We start from the raw sequence: 21,337 nt of genomic DNA, 5'->3' as shown, positions 1-21,337 counted from the left end.
GGAAGGATAGCCCACACAGCACAAATAAATCCCATCAAGCACCGCCCACTAGTGTGGATGGGAAACACTGAGACAGATTTCAGAGGCATAAAAAGCAGACCAAAACATACAAAGGAACAGCAACCCATGTATGCATCAACACCTTATGTGGACACAGTCAAAAAGTCAGGGGCAGATATTGGTCAATCCTCTTCTACAGCGTGGTCGCAGGCTTCATTATTGACAGCTGGATGTGTGAGCAGCCTCAAGGGAAAAGCGGGTTTTTTGGGGGAGGGGCATCCCTTTATACATGGGGAGGCAAGGTGAAATGAAATGCTGTGAGGGCAACTTCCATTCACACAAGCGAATTGCACCATTAAGCAATGAACGCACAGGTATGAATCAGCTCTGAGTTTCCCATTTGCATGGGTTTCTAGTACTGATACAAGCTTTTATTCACAAAACTATATGGTTGTGGCTTGGATCCAAAGTTAACTTAATGAAGTACACGAGAAGAAAGGTTTCAGTCTGCTCATCCCACCCATTATTGTTCTGTGAGGGCCCTCTGGAGAGGACGGGAAACCGTTTTCCTGTGAGTTCCCTTAAGGATCAAGCCATTGTATTCACCCTCAAAATGTCCCAGTAAGGTAATCCCACATCAAAGGCATGACTGAGGCTGAAATTTTAAAAAAGGAGAGAGATCTACCTGGGATTTTCATGATGATGGTTTAAACGTTCTATCCACTGAATAAAGAATATGCCTGGCTCACACCAAACAGTCTGAGACTCCTTCTTGTGCTCAAGTTGAAGGTCACCCACAAATGCAAAACTGGATCCTGTTCATCTAACAGCTGGGTGGTTTTAAGAGGTGGCACAAATATTTCGAAACAAGAACCACACAAACCTCTCTCTCAATCCTTGCAATTCCATCCTATTCACACCGAAGTCTGTAGTAAAGATCGTGGGGAGAGCATTTTGCTCCGAACTTGCCGGATACCTAGTGGAGAAACGTTTATCTCTCCACCATTACATACTGGAATAACACAATAATAAAATGTTTTGTTAAAAACAGTGCTAACAAGGAATGCTTCCAGAACTGGTTTGCTCAAAGCTCAAAACTGCCACCTGGTGGAAAGCTGAAGGATTATGTTTCACCAGAGACAATGGCAGATCCTCTATTAAAACAGCTGATGGGGATTCAGCTGGGGTGCAAATGGGGTCATAGCTATACCTTTCTGGTTCAGGAGCAGAGAGAAACCTGTCCAATTCATTTCCCATTTTTGAATGAAACCTGACAATCCTTTAATTTCTGAAAAGCACAACCACTCTTCTTCCTCCGGCTGTTGGGGTCTCCGCCCCACTCCAAGAGAAAGCTGGGCCTGTTATTTTGCCTTGCCCATTACAGCCAAAAGATATCTGATAGCACTTGTTTTGTGGCACAGAGCATTGATGCTTAGAGCCCTCCTACTGAAACAACAGGTAAACGCTTTGTTACACATGCAAGCATGACCTGACCCAAAGCCCACAACCAAATACAATGGTACCTCGGGTTACATACGCTTCAGGTTACAGACGCTTCAGGTTACAGACTCCGCTAACCCAGAAATAGTACCTCAGGTTAAGAACTTTACCTCAGGATGAGAACAGAAATCGTGCTCTGGCGGCGTAGCAGCAGTGGGAGGCCCCATTAGCTAAAGTGGTACCTCAGGTTAAGAACAGTTTCAGGTTAAGAATGGACCTCCAGAACGAATTAAGTTCTTAACCCAAGGTACCACTGTAACAGAAGAAAATAACACTAATTCTTAGGGCTGGTTCACAAGTGTTTGTACATACCGGGGTCAGTATGTGGCCTTTTCGAGCAGTTGTTGGAAGCCATGGCCCAGTGCCCTGGCAGAGTCCACCACTGGGCGGATGCCATGCTCTGAAAATTGCCATTCGAATTTCCCACAATGCCCTGGAAACGGCGGCTGGGACATTAGGGGAAATATAATTGGCAGCTCTAACCTCCAAGCCATCCCGACTCCACCAGGTGAGGGTAGCTGATGGGTCTCAAAGCTTCGGTGAGTTAGCGACTTCGCCTGCATGCAAAGACAGCCTCCGGTGGATTGAGTGGACTAGACCAATAGTGGGTCCAACAGTCAAGAACGCGGGTTCTGCAAGTGCCATAGAGGTGAGGGGCAGATGGGGCTCGTCAACCTGGGAAAGGAGCCCATCTAGGAGAAGGAAAACTCTGATCCTAAACCTCCAGCCATAAAGAAGGCTGATCGCCGAAAAATTGATGCTTTTGAATTATGGTGTTGGAGGAGACTCTTGAGAGTCCCATGGACTGCAAGAAGATCAAACCTCTCCATTCTTACGGAAATCAGCCCTGAGTGCTCACTGGAAGGACAGATCCTGAAGCTGAGGCTCCAATACTTTGGCCACCTCATGAGAAGAGAAGACTCCCTGGAAAAGACCCTGATGTTGGGAAAGATGGAGGGCACAAGGAGAAGGGGACGACAGAGGGCGAGGTGGTTGGACAGTGTTCTCGAAGCTACCAGCAGTTTGACCAAACTGCGGGAGGCAGTGGAAGACAGGACTGCCTGGCGTGCTCTGGTCCATGGGGTCACGAAGAGTCGGACACGACTAAACGCCTAAACAACAACAACAACAAACCTCCACTGCCTTGCCACACAAAATAATTACAAAGGAAGCTCTTATCTAAGCCGTAAGACGGTAAAGGGTTGCAGATCTTGGATAACAGGTCTTTAAAAAAGAAAAAGAACCAACACATTCAGAAGACAGTCATAAAAGAACTGGGAGGTATTTTATTAAAATCCAGCTAAAATTGTAACAAATCTGTACAATGCAAGAAAAAACAAAACAAATTAAATTAACTGACAACAACATTACAAAGGCAACTCTGTGAGGTTTAAAAAGGCACTTGACAAGCCAATTTGAACGTACCTATCGCTCTGTTTTAGAACCATGTCAGAAGGGAGCCGGCGCCTGCTGAGGTCTAGCGCACCATCTGAACAGTCAGTACCTGGCAAAACCAGAGCAATGCATGCTGGGAGCCTGGTTCTTAAGAGAGCCAATGTTCTGTGAGGAAAGGGTCAATGGCTTACATTTGGTCCTGTTGGGAAATCAGTGGCACTAAAAAAACCCAGTTGGATAGATCACTACCGTGTGTGTTTGCCTGAATAGCCAAAGTCACTGGCTCCCAGCATATCTGAGGTCACACTGGCAGAGCCCAGGGTGAAACCAGAAGCAGACGCTGTGCTGGTCACCTCTCCCACTTTTGCATGGAGGTTTGTTACGAAGCAGGGCTCTCCTAAAGCGAAGTACCATGGGGAAAAAACACAGCACCTTGGATTGGCTCAGAGGCACCCCATGCTCAGCCAATTGCATTTGGGGTGGACTGGAAAATTCTATGCAGGAGGTACTGGGAGGTAGAAGACCCCCAGCCTTGGAAGAATCTTAAACAAGGGCCAGGAGGGTGAGGTTCCCAAGGCAGGGATCTTGTTGGAACACAATCAGGGGCGCATCTGCCGGTTCCAGACAGCCCACTTCAACCCTGGTGGGTGCAAGGAATCAGAGCACACACCCCTCACCTACAGAGGATGCAGGGACCACACCGCTCATTCGAGCCCCTCTGTCTCTGTGAACAAAGAACACAGTGCATTAAAGGAGTCCGTCCTCAGCCTTCGCAGGTGCAGGTCTACTTGCCAAAATGCTGCTTGCACTCTCCAGAGAAGTCATGCCATGATGCGCGTGCTCACTGCTGCCCCCTCCAGGATCCATGCAGCATGCACAAGAGTCCACCTGCCAGCTCCGGAACTCGGAAGCAAGAGGAAGGGGCCCGCGGGGCATGCAGGAGAATTGGCACAAACCCACCGGGGAGCCACGACAGCTCTCTCCTTTCCTATCCTACTAATGCTCTTTGCAATGCCTTCTGGGAGCTGCCCGGGCTCCGGAGCCAAGCTTAGCGTCGTCGGCAGGCGAATGGCTGGACAGACACACATGGATGGGAGCAGAGGCGGCACATTGCAGACACAGAGAGGAGGGAAGGCACAATGCCAAACAGGAAGGGGTGTGAAGGAATCCAGGAGGGAGGGTAGGAGTGTGGACACAGGACCAAGCCACACAGTAGGGAGAAAGGTCCGGCCTTTCAACGTTGCTATTAATAACCTTGGTCGGCCTTGTCGCCTTTCGATTTCGGCTCCTGCCACCACTGGGACAAAAACCCTTCTTCGTAGTCACCCATGCCCTCGAACTCGGCATCCGATGGCAGGGCCGGATCCTTCGCTCTCTCCTCACCATCGCTCACCTCCGCCTGAGGGAGGAAAGGAGAACATGTCACACAAAAGCAGAACAGTTTGAGAAGGCAGAGTGTGTGCTGCTTCCACAGAACGAGGAAGCTGGGCGTAGAATCCCATATCAAAAGATTACCAAGTTTCCAGTCCACATGACTTTCAAAAAGTCATCAAATCACACGGATAATGCCTTATGTAATCTCAAGAAGCTGTGGCAAGGTGGAGGTCGATTGGAACTGAGCTGACTCCTCCTAGTACAGTCGTACCTTGGATCCCGAACGCCTTGCAAGTTGAACGTTTTGGCTCCTGAACGTCGCAAACCCGGAAGTGAGCGTTCTGGTTTGCGAATGTTCTTTGGAACCCCAAGGTCTGACGGGGCTTCCGATTGGCTGCAGGAGCTTTCTGCAGCCAATCAGAAGCCATGCCTTTGTTTCCGAACGTTTTGGAAGTCAAAAGGACTTCCGGAACGGATTCCGTTCGACTTCCGAGGTACCACTGTATAGGCGAGCGGTGTGATATATTTATAGCGAAACATTATCTACGAATCAAGGTTGCCAACCTTTTTCTTTCTTTTTTTAGAAAAAAAGGTAGCACTGTACCAAGCTATAAACAATTAGAAAACAAAACGATGTTCCTAGCATTTCCTGTATGTAAAGTAAGAACTCCATAAATCACCTAAGATTGTTTACAGATGTTTGTGAGATGAGCAAGACTGAAAAGAACTCAAAGGAGTTGGCTTCTCTGGATGCCCAGGCAGTGAAATCATGATTGCATCTATATTCTTTATGCTAATAGTGAACTCATTCTCCAAGTGCTGATACTCAGGTGGGCATCAAGCCTCAAGAGAGGTATCAGCTGCCTTTGGAAAACCCCAATTAGAAGAAACATGGAGAATTTGTGTGCGAGAGAGAAGAAGAAGAGACAGTGGTGTAGCGTGGGTTGTCAGCACCCGGGGCAAGGCAAGTAATTTGCGCCCCCTAACCCCTAACTTGCCGCCGCTGCCAGCTTCTTCTTGCTGCTGCCTGGGCTGGGCTGGTGTGGTTCTCTCCCGCGCTCAGTGCTGCGCTGGGCAGCTGCTGCACTGTCCCTCCCCCAGATAGTCCCTTGCTCTCTCTCCGCACCGCACGCCTGGCACCCCCCCCTCCACAGTGGACGGCGACCCGGTGGCTCGGATCAGATTCGCACAGCCAGCACTGCAGTGAGAGAGAGTGAGTGAGCCAGGTAGGGGCAGAGAGCTGAGAGTGCGAGCGCGCCCCCCCCAGATGTTGCGCCCGGTGCGGCTGGCCCCCCCTGCACCCACCACGCTACGCCACTGAGAAGAGAAGGAGGAGAAAGGGAATACAGTGGTGCCTCGCAAGACGAAATTAATTTGTTCCGCAAGTCTCTTCGTCTTGCGATGCACGGTTTCCCATAGGAATGCATTGAAAATCAATTCATGCGTTCCTAGGGAAACCGCCTTCAGACCAGGTCTGGGGACAGTCTGTCCCCGGACCTCTTCTGAAGGCTGGGGGGGGGGGAACAAGGGCTTTTCTTCCCACCCCCAGCATTTTAAAAAACCCCGGGACAGCGGAGGACTTCTCCGCTGTCTGGGCGATCTTAAAATGCTGGCAGGCGGCATTTTAAAATCGCCCCGGGGCAGCGGAGGACTTCTCCGCTGTCCGGGGCGATTTAAAAGCCCCTGGGAAGGCAGGCAGGGGGGACAAAGACTTTTGCCCCCCGCCAGCCTTCAGAAGAGGTCCTGGACCTCTTCTGAAGGCGGGCGGGGGGCAAAAGTCTTTGCTCCCCCCGCCTGCCTTCAAAAGCCCTCCGGGACAGGCAGGCAGGGGGAGCAAAGACTTTCGCCCCCCGCCTGCCTTCAGAAGGTGTTCCCTCCCCCCCGCCCGGCTTCGGAGCACCGGGAGAAGCGATCTCCCCGCAGCCCCTTGCTTCAAAAGAGGTCCTGGGGCAGGGGGGAAGAAGCGCTGTGCTTCCCGCTGCCCCCGGACCTCTTTTGAAGCAAGGGGCTGCGGGGAGATCGCTTCTCCCCGCAAACCCTTGCTTCAAAAGAGGTCCGGGGGCAGCGCGAAGCGCTTCCCGCTGCCCCCGGACCTGGGGCTGCGGGGAGAAGATCGCTTCTCCCCGCCGCCCCTTGCTTCAAAAGAGAAGACCTGCTGTCCCCGGGGCAAGCTTCGTTTTGCGAAGCAAGCCCATAGGGAAATTCGTCTTGCGAGGCAACTCGAAAACAAAAAAACCTTTCGTTTTGCGAGTTTTTCGTCTCGCGAGGCGTTCGTCTTGCGGGGTACCACTGTAACTTAGAAAAGGCATGGCTGTCTTCCTGAACGGTACTTCACACTACAACATTCTGTTGCAGGCCACGTTAGTTTTATATGTATATTCCCATGTGTAAATAATATCTAACACCTTGGTAGATCTGATGGGACCATTGCCACAATAAATCTGCAAACTTTGCTGGTGCTGCAGGACTTGTTTTTGCTATGCCCTCTCCCGTTTGGTAACAAGATAATTGAATGCCTGCTTTTATTTCATATTTTATTTAACTGTAAAGTGCTGGGCTGAATTCTGCATGATTTTAAACCACATTTAATTGTATTTTTTACAGAGTACCTGAATGAAGCTCATGGGCCCCTAGTGGTCTGCGAACCGTAGATCGGGAATGCCTGGCCTATCACCTTCCTATCCCCACTGCTCTTCCTGTGGCGGAGGTTAGGTCAGTTGATCGGCGGTTCCTGCAGCTACCTTTTTGACCCAGCCTTTACCTGCCTCTCGCCTCTGACAGGTAGGTGTGGTTTGGTCAAAATAGCCTGGAGAGTAAAATGGGGAGGCCCTGAGGGCTGGAGCTTGCCCATCCCTGGGTTCGCATTAGACAGAGACCGTGTGTGTGTGTGTGTGTGTGTGTGTGTGTTTCTGGCCCCAAGCCACCCAGGAAGCCAGGATATGAGCTTGGGCCTCTCTCATAAACCATTCTGGCAGCCGCCACGTCATCCTGCCTCTGGCCTCGTGGCCTCTCACCTCATCGTCTGGCTGGAGATACTGCCTGGCAAACTCCAAGAGCTTCTTCTGCGCAGATGTCTGGTTGTGGTAGCGCAAGGCCTCCTGTGAATGAGACAGAAGTCAGTCGTTGGAGGAAGGTAGGGTAGGAAGGGAGGCCCACCAAGGAGATAAGCTCCATAGGCAGAGCACGAGATCTCAGGGCTGTGGGTTCGAGTCCGACTCTGGGAAAAAGATCCCTGTGCTGGAAGGGGTTCCCATCCAACTCTACAATTCTAAGTATGAAAACACTTTCCCAGCTGCTCTGTTAATTCAGCTCTGGGCACTGCAAATCTGAGCACCGAACCCCGGATCTTAGCTTTCATTTTAAAAGGAAGGAAGCTTCAAGACTGAATGGCTTGAAAGTCTGGAGCCGACAGCTGCTGAAATCTCCAAAGGGGCTTGCGAGGTTTCCAGTGGTCATGGGGCTGATCTTTGGCCCTCCCCGTGACAAGAGGAAGCAGGAAAAAAATGGGCAGAATGTGCATAAGAATGCACAATGAGATGCTCTGCACAATAGGTTGCACAATTTCTAATTTAATATAGAATCATCATGTTATTATTTATACCCCGCCCATCTGGCTGGGTTGCCTCAACCACTCTGTATTTTTAACGCCAAGGGACAGCGTTCTCTGGGATGTTGGAAACCTAATGTACCGTATTTTTCGCTCAATAAGACACACTTTCCCCCTCCTAAAAAGTAAGGGGAAATGTGTGTGCGTCTTATGGAGCGGATGCAGGCGGGAGGCTCTGCTCAGCGCTCCCTTTAAAGAGCTGTGTGGAGCGTGTGTGCGGCTCTTAGGGGCTTTTCCCCGAGGAGGGAGAAGGGCAGTCCGTCAGTCCCTTCTTGGGGAAAAGCCCCCAAGAGCCACACACACGCTCCACGTGGCTCTTTAAAGGGAGCGTGGCTCTTGGGGGAGCCTTCTGCCTTAGCTGCACGCAGCCCCTTCTAGGCAGGGGAAGCCTTTATCCTGCTGCCTGGGGGAGGCTGCGCACGGCTATCCCATAAGCCAGGACAGCAAGAGGCTATCCCAGAAGCCAGATCCCTCTTGCTGTTTGTGGCTTCTGAGATTCAGAATATATTTTTTTCTTGTTTTCCTCCTCCAAAAACTAGGTGCGTCTTGTGGTCGGGTGCGTCTTATAGAGCGAAAAATTCGGTGCATTTGGTTTTGCTGCAATAGGCTACTCCTTAAGGCAGCCCCCTAGCCACGCCCTTACCGGCCGTGGGTTGAAGTCGCCTTCCTCCAGGTGCCAGCGCTCCCGATAGAAGCGGTAATAGACCAGGTTCTGCTGCATGACCTCATCCCCAGGGTCAAAGAGCATATAGCTGGCCACACTCTGCACGGCATTCTTGATATCATTCACTGTGCAGAGAGAGAGAGAGAGAGAGAGAGAGAGAGAGAGAGAGACAGACAGACAGACATACACCAAATTAGTGGGAGAAGCACTTCATTCACCCATTGTCTGTTGGCGAGAGCATGAACGCAGCTCCCACCTTCATATCAAGGATGACTGATGGGCAACATTTGGTGATTTTGCTATTTTATATTGTTTTGATTGGTTTGCTTTTTTTTGCAAAAATGTGCTGGTCTTTGGGGGGCTTTGGCCCAAAACGCAGTTTATAAATAAGTCATAATGTAACATACACATCGTTTGGGAGCAAGGTAAAAGGGGTAAGGGAGAAGAGAAAGACAGGGATAAAAATGTCCTCTAGGCCAGCTGGCATGTTGTGAGCCAGAACTAGCCCCCAAAGTAATTTTAGCCCCAGCTGGCCCTACTGACAGGTTACTCTGGGTGTTCTAATCTCGCCCACCCCACCCCCTGACACCACCTCAGTCTATGACGTCACCTAGATGCAACTGTGGATATATCTGCAACATACGTTTAAAGCACTATTATACCACTTTAACAGCCAAAACCTTCTGGGAACTGGGGTTTGTTAACGGTGCTGAGAGCTGTCAGGAGAACCTATTTCTATCGCAAGAACTACACTTCCCAGAGTTCCATGGATACAGGGATCGACTGTCAAACCACTCTGGGAATTGCAAAAACATCAGAGAGATTGGGATGCCATAATGAGTGGAGGAATAGAGAACTCTAATTCTCTTAAGATGTTAGGAATCTGATAAACCTGGTGGACTATTTTTATCTTCTGTTATGCTGGTGGCATTCTGCAGCTTGGGTGATTTTTCATTTTTTCTTAAACATTTTTTTTAAAAAAAATATGCTGCTTGATTGCAGTAAAGCCTCTAAGCAGCTTACAAGAAAGATTACAATAATAAAAAGCCAGTTAATGCGACAGAAGAAATTCTCCTATAAGCATTTAATGTGGGTGAAAATATTTTCTTGATTGTTTCTTGTTGTTTTTGTTTTGATGGAAAAATCACTTAAAAAAATAAAAGCCAGGTTTTAAATATATATATTTAAAAATACATTTAAAGATAAGCTTAATTAACAGTAAAAAAGAAAGAAAAGAAACACACATGTCAACATCTAAGGCACAGTGAAGGTGTCAAGTGGCAGGGAGTTCCAAAGTGTAGATGCTGCCACACTGAAAAGATTGATTACTTACAAGTGCAGAATGAGCATTTTGGTACTTGGAACAGTGCCAGTTCCGCAGATTGAAATGGAGTGTGTGGGGCACAGGACAAGTTAGCTCTGCTCTGGGATAGGGGCGAGGAGAAGAGGGAATGCTGGCCAGATCCTAAACTAGAGAATTCCACAATAATCTGCTAGTTACCCAACCAACCCTCCCCAAAGCAACATTCCTCCCCACCCTGAGGACTCACACTTGTAATACGCAAACTGAAGGTAGTGATACATCGTGGCCACAAACTTCTCCACAAAGTAGCCGCCTACATTTGGGATCAAGTCGGTTTCGCAGTCTACTTTGCACTGCAGGACATCGACAAAGTGATCTGGAGGGAGGGTGGGTAGAGGAAGGAAGGAATCCACAAGGTTAAACATATATATCAACTGATGGTTGCCAGGTAGCTCCAGAGATTTTATCACCTTTTAACCATTTATGGAATTGTCTTCTGCAGCTAACTTTTAATTTGCTCAACAGGCAAATGTATGCAGCTGTAACAGCCTCCCCACTTTTCCAGAAGCCCAGGTATACTTCCCCATACCTACCCCCAAAGTTTCCACTTTCCTTGGATATGTCTGGGTTTGGCTCCCATTTAGCTCTCTCAAAGGAGTGAGCCAAGTTGAGACCTTGGACCAAGTCATAGTTTACCATGACAAGAATGGATGATCACACATAAGTTTGTGGATGCCTGTAAAAGGTAAAGGACCCCTGGATGGTTAAGTCCAGTCAAAGGCGACTATGGGGTTGCGGCGCTCATCTCACTTTCAGGCCGAGGGACTAAACAGCTTCTGGTGCAACAGAACACCATGACGGAAACCAGAGTGCATGGAAATGCCATTTACCTTCCCGCCACAGCAGTACCTATTTATCTACTTGCACTGGTGTGCTTTCGAATTGCTAGGTTGGCAGGAGCTGGGACAGAGCAATGGGAGCTCACCCAGTTGCGGGGATTCGAACTGCCAACCTTCCAATCAGCAAGCCCAAGAGGCTCAGTGGTTTAGACCACAGCACCACACTGGACGCCACCAGAAACAACCACCAGGCTAATGAGAGCTCAGAATAGATCAAGGACAGACTGCCATGCCTACCTGAGTTGACCTTCCCTCAGTGGCCTTCCTTTGTTGTGATGGCAGCCATCACTGCCCTTCCCTTTAATGGCTGCCCCTTCCCCGGTGCCCTCACCTGCAATGGCGGGGTAGAAATCCTTAAATTCACGGAGTTCGTAGCTGCCTTCGCAGCCAGTCAAGCAGTTCTCGTAGGTCTTGTAGTACTGAGACAGGGCGTGCTCCATGTCGGCAATGCTGCTCCGGAAATCTCCAGCGTTGTAAAGTTTCACCGCTCGCACAAAAACAGTCTGAAAACAGGGAGGAGGGAGACTGGCAGGTCAGGTTGAACAAAGAAGCCCACAGACCTGGAACTTAACAAGGAATGGCCATAAAAGGGTGAAGCCCCATTGAGCCTTCTTTTTCATCTCTTAATTTAAAACAGGTTTAGGCTGTCATTTTTAAGTCCAAAGGCCTTCCAAGGCGGACTGCACAAGATAAAAACATACATATATATTATTATTCTTTATTCATTCCTTGACTTTGTATGCAACACAGTTTTTGACCAAACTGAATAAACACAGCCAAGTCCACTATGATATTAAACTGGGAGAGGAATCCATTTGTTGAATGAACCATCATTCTCCACTATCAAATTGCCTTCCTGAGGTTCTGCCACTTGTTGGCGGAGGGGAAATGTTCTCTTGGTTCTTTACACACCCAACTCTATCCAGCTCCCTATTTTGTTCATTTTCCAGCCAGATAAGCACTACAGATTGGTTCAGTCTTGTTTTTGGCTCACAGAGGCTTGCGGAAACTAGCAGGCCCACCCTCCACAACAATGGACACCTTTTGCCTGCCACAAAAACCCTGATTCTTTGCCCTTGTGTACATCCAAGCCCTTGAAGGCAGGGATGGGGAATAAGAGGCCATCTGGACGTTGTTGAGACTCCAATTCCCATCAGCCTCAGCCAGCGTGGCCAATGGCCAGGGATGATGGCAGCTGGAGTCCAGGAGACTTCCAGAACTCTCCTATAAGGCTTCCGACTGTGGTCCCACTCCAGGAAATCAGCTCCCTCTTTCCCCAGCCACCCCTGAAAACCTCCCTTGCTCCATTCACCTCATAGGGCTGTGCTTCCAAGTCTATGAGGTACTCGTCCACATCGACCATAGTTTTGTAATAGTTCATGTACTTTTGGGTCATCTCGTGCTTGGGGTTCTTCTGAAGGAACGTATGAGCGGCTGACACGGCTTTTTCAATCTTATTTGCCTAAGAAAAACAAGGGAAAGTAGTTCAAGCAGAGGGCTTCATGCTTTCCAGACCCAGGGCCCTAACCTGCATTTGGTGGGTCCACTTCCAAATTTATTTTACCATATATGGCAATGCTGCTGTTTAATTTGGTTATTTCTGCATATATTTGGCTATTTCTGCATTCTGCCACTCTTCTACTGTTGGCAATTGTTGTTGTTTCCAGTTCGACAACAGGGTAATGAAACATTCCAAAAAGAATGGGAAAAATTTATGTTATACATAGGATAAGGTGAAATAGTGAAATCAGTAGAATGGAAATAAATCTCATAATGGGAACTTAGGAGAAACTTTATTGGATGTTAAATGACAATATGAATTAAAATGTAAAATAAAATCAAGGTAACTAATTGTATCTGTAAATGAATATAGACAAACAGCAAGACGTGTATATACAGAAAGATTTATTTGTATATAGACACTGTACGGATAAAGTTGAAAGAAGAAGAACAACAATATACAAAATCGTAAAGACAATGCAAAAAACTTAAAGACGACATAAAAAAGCCAGAAGAAGGAAGGAGGGAAGTCAACTCTTAGGAGTAAATGTAAATGAAAAGTAATGTGTATATGTATAATATGTAATCATAAAATCAATAAAGATTATCTTAAAAAAAAAATGCTGCTGTTGCGATCAGGATTAGATCAGGTCGTCATTCAGTGAGAGGTGCTAACCTACCACCTGAAGACATATGCAGTGGTGCCTCGCAAGACGAAACTAATTCGTTCCGCGAGTTTTGTCGTCTTGCGATTTTTTTCGTCTTGCGAAGCACGGTGTCGGGAAAGTTTTGGAAAAGCTTCAAAACTCACCAAAGTCTTTAAAAACCTCAAAAAAGGCTACCACACTGCGTTCTATGAGTTGCTCCTCGAAGTCAAGTCGCAACTGTATTAGCGGTGTTAAGAAAAAGGAAACAAACTTGCAAGACGTTTCCGTCTTGCGAAGCAAGCCCATAGGGAAAATCGTCTTGCGAAGCAGCTCAAAAAACAAAAAACCCTTTCGTCTAGCGAGTTTTTTGTCTTGCGAGGCATTCGTCTTGCGAGGTACCACTGTGGTTTAAGGCCCTCCAGATGTTATTGGGCTCCAGTTCCCATCAGCCCCTGCTGGCAGGACCTATGCAAAGGCAATTGCGGTTCTTAAGACTAGGGACTGGAACAAAGTTTTGAAAATTTTCACTAAATATTACGCAGTTTGCACCCTCTTTGAAACAAGCGCAGACTGCAAGGGATTGTGTGTGCACTTGTGGGATTGCATTGCCCCAGATCCTTATTTTTCTGAAATTTACCTAAATGTTTTCGAAACAATTGGTCCCGTTTCTATTTTTTCCATACAAAATATTGTCGCTAGCTTCAGAACACAACTAATCTCCATTCCTTTCTGAAGGGGAGGTCGGGCTGTTTTTGGTCTAGAAGCAAATACAGTTGTACCTTGGAAATTGAACAGAATCCGTTCCGGAAGTCCATTTGACTTCTGAAACGTTCGGAAACCAAAGTGCGGCTTCTGATTGGCTGCAGGAAACTCCTGCAGCCAACTGGAAGCTGCGGAAGCACTGTCAGACATTTGGCTTCCAAAAGAACGTTCGCAAACACTCACTTCCGGGTTTGCGGCATTTGGGAGCCAGAATATTCGACTCCCAAGGTGTTCAGGAGCTGAGGTAGGCCTGTACGAAGCAATGACTTTGTTTGCATCTTACGGCCTAGAAATGGGCTCTTTCCTTCTTGGGCAGGGGAAGAGGGAAAAAAGAAAGAAAGAATGTCATGCTCTTCATGAAATACTAATGGAGTGTGATCACATAGCAGAGCCATTATCTGGAACGAAAGTGTCCCCTCTGAGATCATGCAGGGGAATAAAAGGACGGTGAAACCTGAGACACAACATAAAAAAATAAGTTATAGAAAAAGAGATAATGGCTTGCATACCTATGTGCTCAGAGGAAAGCAATCCCTACAAACTGGGAGTTTTAAAAAGCAGACTTCCGTACCCATTAAACTAAAAGCCCTGAGTCAGCAGCACAGAACTGCCAGGCTGCCATCCAGTGCCAACACTTGAAGTAAAAAAACACATTTGCCACCAACAATGGCATTCTCTCTCTCTCTCTCTCATCTGAAAAGTTCCATGAAGTTCATGCCTGCTGTTCTCATCAGGGTGTGAAATGCCAGGATGGTGACGTGGGAAGGAAGGCTCACCACTGGGAGCATCTCATCTGTTCCAGAGGGAAGAAAGGAGCTACTGTATTCAGGGTGCAGAAAAGCACAGGGACAACCTACTATCTCTGCTGGTTTTCTTGGATTCTCCTCCAGGCCATTTGGTGGCACAGGGAAGAGACATGCGGATTTGCAAAACCTTCTTCTTTTCTTTTGCCCTCACCTGTCTAAAACAGCCCTCTCTTTAGCCAATTCTGCCCTCGCATTTTTTTAAAAAAATGTATCTCTGCAAATTTTCCGGGGCAAGTTTTTTTTTTTTTTTAAATTGAGAAAAGGTTTCTAATGAGGTCTGGAAACTGGGTTGGTCATTGACCGTATTAAAGTTATTTGATTTTGGGGTTTGTTTTTTTTAAAAAAGTAAAGTATTAAAAGCCTAAGTTATTTCCAATAGTAGTAAACCTGACTTTACAAAGGCCATATATGACCTGGTTTTTTAAAGTCCTATTTGTGCCTGCATGGACTTCTTGACAATACAGCCGTACCTTGGTTTTCAAATACCGTATTTTTTGCTCTATAAGACTCACTTTTCCCCTCCTAAAAAGTAAGGGGAAATGTGTGTGCGTCTTATGGAGCGAATGCAGGCTGCGCAGCTATCCCAGAAGCCAGAAGAGCAAGAGGGATTGTTGCTTTCACTGCGCAGCGATCCCTCTTGCTGTTCTGGCTTCTGAGATTCAGAATATTTTTTTTTTTGTTTTCCTCCTCCAAAAACTAGGTGCGTCTTGTGGTCTGGTGTGTATTATAGAGCGAAAAATACGGTACCTTAGTTCTCGAACGTTTTGGCTCCTGAGCGCTGCAAATCCGGAAGTGACTGTTCTGGTTTGTGAACTATTTTTGGAAGCCGAACGTCCTACAGGGCTTCCGATCGGCTGCGGGAGCTTCCTGCAGCCAATGAGAAGCCGTGCTTTGGTTTCCGAACGTTTTGGGAGTGGAACGGCCTTCTGGAACGGATTCCGTTTGACTTCCAAGGTACGACTGTACTGGCAATGAGGCTGGGAATACAATGGAGAAGGGGCCCCACCCATGGGACCCTGCCCTTCCAACAGACCTCTTTCAACGCTTCCTCTCCATGGAGCCTCTGAATATACTTTGCGGGTGGACAGCAGAAGGGGCTTAATTTGAATCAGAAGGGTCGAAGGTGAGAGGCAGGGCATCAGCTATGCATGCAAGAGGTCTCACCTTGGGATGCCAGAAACGGAACCCAGGACCTTCTGCATGCAAATCTCTATCCCTGAGCTACAGTCCTTTCCAAAGGTCAGCAGCAAAGAGGCGAGAGCAGTGCTAGAAACTCAGATACATAAGCTAATTGCCAAATGGCACCTTAAACATAGGTTACCTTCCTTCGAAGGAATTGAAAAGTCTGTTTATGTGCACTACTAGAGCTGCAAGGATCTGCTTGCCCAGAGTTGGAAAGGTGACAAGATGCCTACGATGATGGACTGGCAGACGAAATTAATGGACTATGCAGAGGTGGCAAGACTGAACGGGAAAATCAGAAATCGGGAGGATCAAAACTTCAGCAGAGAATGGGACAAATATAGATTGTATTTAAAAGAACACTGTAAACACTTTAACTCTTTGGCAGGCTTTAAATAGACCTTGCAAAGTTACAAAGACTTTGGACACAATGGGAGACTGCAATTTGGATGAATTTATAATATGCTGTTGACAAAGGTATTGAAAGAACCCATGGAATGGAGGGGGGAAGTCCTAAGATTCAGAAGAATCTTGTTTTAATTTTAATATCCACAAGAATTTCAGTTGTGTGAATGAATTTGTAAAACCAAATAAAAATTATTTTAAAAAATAAATAAACCTAGGTTGCGGTCGCAACAGCAGAATGCCTAGGCACCTTTTTTGCATTGTGATGATGATGATTTTCTATACCACTTTATATTTTAAAGGAAAAAAATCTCAAAGCAGTCTACAACACATTAAAGCCTTAAATAAAACAATCCAGAATAAAACAAATTCAAGCTTCAAAGAAAAAATAATAATTCAGAGCCTTCTCCTTTTGCTTACCCCATATTTATTTACCTACTTACTTTATATAGCTGCCCCATAGCAGAACTACTCTAGGAAGCCAGTGTGGTGTAGTGGTTAGCGTGTCAGACCAGAACCTAGGAGATCAGGGCTCAAATCCCCACTTCAGTCATGAAGCTCCCTGGGTGACCTTGGGCCAGTCACTGCCTCTTAGCTTAACCTACCTCACAGGGTTGTTGCATGGATTAACTAAGGGGGGGGTTGAACCGTGTACACCTTGGAGAAAAAGGTGGGATATAAATGCAATAAATAAGCTCTTCTGCTTACTTGCTTAAGAGAGCTGGAGAAGCCAGCTAGATGGAGATGTCAGTTGCTAACCTGGCATCCAAAGATTTCCACAGGGTTGCAACTGGACCTGCGCCAGTCACTAATTTCTAATACTAGGCAAGAGAAACACAATTCAACACCCACCCACCCCCCGTCTGTGTGCTTTCTAGCAGGTGCTGGAGAACCTGGATAGGAGAGACAGTGTGGATAACCCCCCAGCAAACCACAATGAGGCCTACTGCCCTCCTGAAACCAGCCCACCACATCTCCAGGCTCCTCTAGACCAGGCTTCTTCAACCTCGGCCCTCCAGATGTTTTTGGCCTACAACTCCCATGATCCCTAGTTAGCAGGACCAGTGGTCAGGGATGATGGGAATTGTAGTCTCAAAACATCTGGAGGGCTGAGATTGAGGAAGCCTGCTCTAGACCATGGGTAGGCAAACTAAGGCCCAGGGGCTGGATCTGGCCCAATCGCCTTCTAAATCCGGCCCATGGACGGTCGGGGAATCAGCATGTTTTTACATGAGTAGAATGTGTGCTTTTATTTAAAATGCATCTCTGGGTCATTTGTGGGGCATAGGAATTAGTTCATTCCCCCCCCCAAAAAAAAATATAGTCTGCCCCCCCCACAAGGTCTGAAGGAGAGTGGATCGGCCCCCTGCTGAAAAAGTTTGCTGACCCCTGCTCTATTGCATGTGATGTACATTGCAGAGCACACCCCCAGGCCCCAAAGTGCACCAAAATCTGGCATCTTCCCAAAAGTCTAGCCGCTTTCCCAGCATGATTTTGGTACATGGGCAAAGGGTTAAACAGCCTGGAAACTCCAGCCAAGGAACAACAAGTCCGGGGAAGATCAGAAGTGAATCTGATCATCTCTCGGCAACTGTGTCCACCTCATCCAGGAGTCTGAAAGCTGTGGGACGTGGCATCTGAAATGTCTCTGGTCCAGGAAAGCCAGGGGAGGCTACCTCATTGGTGAAGGAGATTTGCGGGGTGGGGGGAGAAAGAGAAGGGGAGGAGAGACCAGAAGCTGCTGACAAAAGGCACTGCTTTGCTCATCTAACGCTCCTCCTGGAGGCCCAGATTTAAAGAGCCAGGCTGTCTGGATTAAGCTACTTAAAAGGGAAAGGGGGGGGGGGGAGAAGGAAAAAGAGGCAAAGCAAAGGAGGAAGTGAACAGTGTCCTCACTCTCAAAGTAGCACCTTTCAGGTTTGGAAAGGCAGGGATGGGGAATAAGATGCACGGAGCACACTGTTCAACAGTTCACAAAAATCCCAGCACGGAAAGCGCATAGGAATGAGCACAAACTCCTCATCTGCAGATTGTCACGTCCGAGGCTGTTGCGAAGCCTCCCAAATAGAAGGCTGTCAGGGGAGGTGACTGTTTCACGCTAATACCAAGTGACGGGGGCTTTGAACGGGATACATGTGAAACTTGAACGAAGGATGACTTGGGAGTGCTGAGAGCAGTGGGGCTGGTTGGGGGGGGGGGGGCTTGCTTGAGGCAGGTCTGTCTCCCGCTCTTAACTTGCTCAAAGGGCCCCAAGCAAAGGAATGTCTTCAGAGGGAAACAGCACAGATCTTGAACTTCCATATTAGAAATACTGTACAGCGGAGCCTTGGTTCTCGAACTTAATCTGTTCCAGGAGTCTGTTCGACTCCTGAAATGGTTCGAAAACCAAGGCGCGGCTTCTGATTGGCTGCAGGAGCTTCCTGCATTCAAGCGGAAGCCGCGTTGGAGGTTTGGCTTCCGAAAAACGTTTGCAAACCAGAACACCTACTTCTGGGTTTGCAGCGTTCGGGAGCTGATTTGTTCAACCACTAAGCCGTTTGGGAACCAAGGTACCACTGTACTGTGTGCCTGTACTGTTTCATTGTAACACATAATGATCATTCATTTTGCAGTGTGTGTACACGTGTTGAGGAATCATAGCCTGCGAAGACCATGAAGTGTGGTGCTCTGGGAGGGGAATCTACATGAAACTAATAACACAAGTGGGTTTTTCATTCAGGGGACAGGAACTGGCTATGGTTCCTTGACACAGTAACCTTTCCACACGCAGGCTTAAGTATCACTGCAGAGCAGAAAGCACCTTCCCTGAAAGCTGGATAGCTCAGTTGGTTGGAGTGCGGGAAGGAAGGCCATAATATGAGAAGCAACACATAGATAAGGTCCCCTGATGTGCACTGGAGGGGCTGGCGGAAGTAACAGGCCTTGGATGTTTTCTACTGATCACTTTGAACCCCAGATCCGAAGAAGCTCTGGAAACATTAGCTGAGAAAGAGGCTCCGGTGCAAACCTGGAAACCGAACAAGAACTTATTTTGCTCTTAGAAATATTGAAGGGGTTCTGGGAACACAAGAGTACTGAGAAGGCCCTTAGATCCTCTGTGGTGGCATCTTTTAATTAAATGCACAGTCTCCAGAGGAAGAGATGTGAAAACCCACCTCTGGAAAGAACTCCCTTTGTCCAGAAACTTTTTCTGCCTAATATCTGATGGTTGGGAACTCTCTGTAGCCAACAGGGAAAGAAAAGCGCATTGTTTCATCTCAGGACTATTCCAATCAGTTCTTCTTTCCTGTATTTCAGGGATAAGATCTGCCCACTCAAAACAGATGTCCTGCCTCTGCTTTTACTAAAACACACCGGACAGTCAACCACCTCTGGGGACCATCAATACTTCTTACAACGCTTACAACAGGGGTCAGCAAACTTTTTCAGCAGGGGGCCGGTCCACTGTCCCTTAGACCTTGTGGGGGGCCGGACTATGTTTTGAAAAAATAAAATAAAATGAATGAATTCCTATGCCGCACAAATAACCCAGAGATGCATCTTAAATAAAAGAACACATTCTACTCATGTAAAAACATGATGATTCCCGGACTGTCCGTGGGCCTGATTTAGAAGGCAATTGGGCCAGAACCGGCCCCTAGTTTGCCTACCCATGGCTTACAATATTTAGATCTTAAAATTGTATGGCTGGAAGGGATCTTGGGGATCATCTAGTGAGTGCAACCCTCTGCAATGCAGGAATATACAGCTGTCCCATAGGGGAGGATCGAACCTGCAACCATGGCATTATCAGCCCTGTGCCCAAACCAACTGAGCTACCCAGACTGTCTACCATATGCTTTGAATATTATTTTTGTATGTCGCTTAGATGTTGTTTAGAAGTGATTTTAATTAACTAATATTTTGATTGAAACGCAATTAATTGACATGGTTTCCAAGGAAGCCTCGAGACGCCCCCCCTGCGCGCGCTCCCCATTTGCTCACCTTGAAGAGCGCGTAGTGCAGGTACTGGTAAGGGGTGCGGCGCTGGAAGTCGCGCAGGGTGTCTGCCGGCGGGTAGCTGAGCTGGAAGGCGGGCAGGCTGCGCTTGCACCTCCGCAGGCACGAGGCGCGCTGCAGGACGAGCCCGAAAAGCTCCATCTCCCGGCGCCACTCATCCGCCGCGCCCCCGGCCGGCTCTCCAAACTCCGCGCCGGGCCGTGCGCCCTCGCCGAGCGCAGCAGCGGCGGCGGCGCCTTTCTCGTCTTCTCCATGCGCCGGGGCGCCCTGGACGCCCTCTGCAGGCTCTCCAAAAACGGCACCCTCTCCAAACTTCTCGCTGGCGGCGCACTCCTTGTGGCAGTGCGCCTCGCTGTCCCGGAGCAGGCGATGGAGGCGCAAGCTCGCCTCCAGGTAGCGGACGCTCTCCCGCCAGTTCTCGGCCTCGTACTGCTCCAGCGCGTAAGCGTAGGCGCTCTGCAGAGGCATCAGCTCGGCTTCGGGGAAGCCGCGGAAGCTGTACTTCTCATACTGCGCGCCGCCTTCAGGCGCCGCCGTGGCCAGGAGCACGAAAGCCAGCAGGAGCCCCCGGCTTCGCCGCTCCATGCCGCCCGCACAGCCGGCGGCTCGGTGCTCGAGAGCTGCTGCCCAGCCGCTTGGAGGCCCATCGGGAGTCTCCGGGAAGCAGGGGGAAGGAAGGAAGGCGGCGCGGGACAGCCCAGGCGGATTCCGCAGGGTCTTAGCGCGGCCCGGGATAAGTTGGGGGCTCCGCCCACCAGTTTCTTCCTCCATGAGTAGGGCTGGAGTTCTGGAAAAAGTGAGACCGATCAACACTATATGATCCCGCGCCCTGAACTGAGGCATCCCAGAAGCTACCGAGTTGACGTTGCTTGTTGTGGGAGAGACCAAGGTTATCTTCTCCCAAGACCTTATCTTGCTGCTGGCATCATTCATGACGGATCGATAGATCATATTTGTACCCCAATCCATTCAGAACAATGTGTATGAATGACAAAAAAGAAATGCAATGCAAAGTTACATCACAGCCTAACACAACAAGCAAGCTAAAAACAGTCAGGGAAAAGCAGGTCAACAGCAATGTTGTCAACCCAAAGTCTAAAGGAAGAGGCCTACAAACAGATAAAGAACTATATGACTTTGAGAAGCCCTGTAGGAAGCCCCCGTATAGGGAAGTTTTTAATGTTTGATGTTTTATTGTGTTTTTATGTTTTACTGGAAGCTGCCCAGAGTGGCTGGGGAAAACCCAGTCAGATGGGCGACATATATTTAAACAAAATGGTAGCAGCTCCGTGAG

The 21,337-nt window shown here is 48.2% G+C and overlaps 1 protein-coding gene across 1 annotated transcript; it reads right to left on the bottom strand.

Annotated features, from left to right (window-relative positions):
- Positions 1-2,766: 2,766 nt before the first annotated feature.
- On the bottom strand, positions 2,767-21,122 carry P3H4 (prolyl 3-hydroxylase family member 4 (inactive)). Its single transcript, XM_083469835.1, has 8 exons — positions 20,029-21,122; positions 12,055-12,204; positions 11,074-11,245; positions 10,091-10,219; positions 8,520-8,665; positions 7,284-7,367; positions 4,150-4,294; positions 2,767-3,619 (listed from the first exon to the last, which is right to left on the bottom strand). Exons 1-8 carry the CDS (start codon positions 21,010-21,012, stop codon positions 3,600-3,602), a joined length of 1,830 nt encoding a protein of 609 aa, XP_083325961.1. The 5' UTR covers positions 21,013-21,122; the 3' UTR covers positions 2,767-3,599.
- Between the last annotated feature and the right edge of the window lie 215 nt (positions 21,123-21,337).

This window comes from Podarcis liolepis (genome assembly GCF_965112155.1).
Source record: "Podarcis liolepis genome assembly, chromosome: 13".
Lineage (NCBI taxonomy): Eukaryota > Metazoa > Chordata > Lepidosauria > Squamata > Lacertidae > Podarcis > Podarcis liolepis.
The sequence above is the reverse complement of the archived record's forward strand: the minus strand, read 5'-3'. Positions and strand labels throughout refer to the sequence as shown.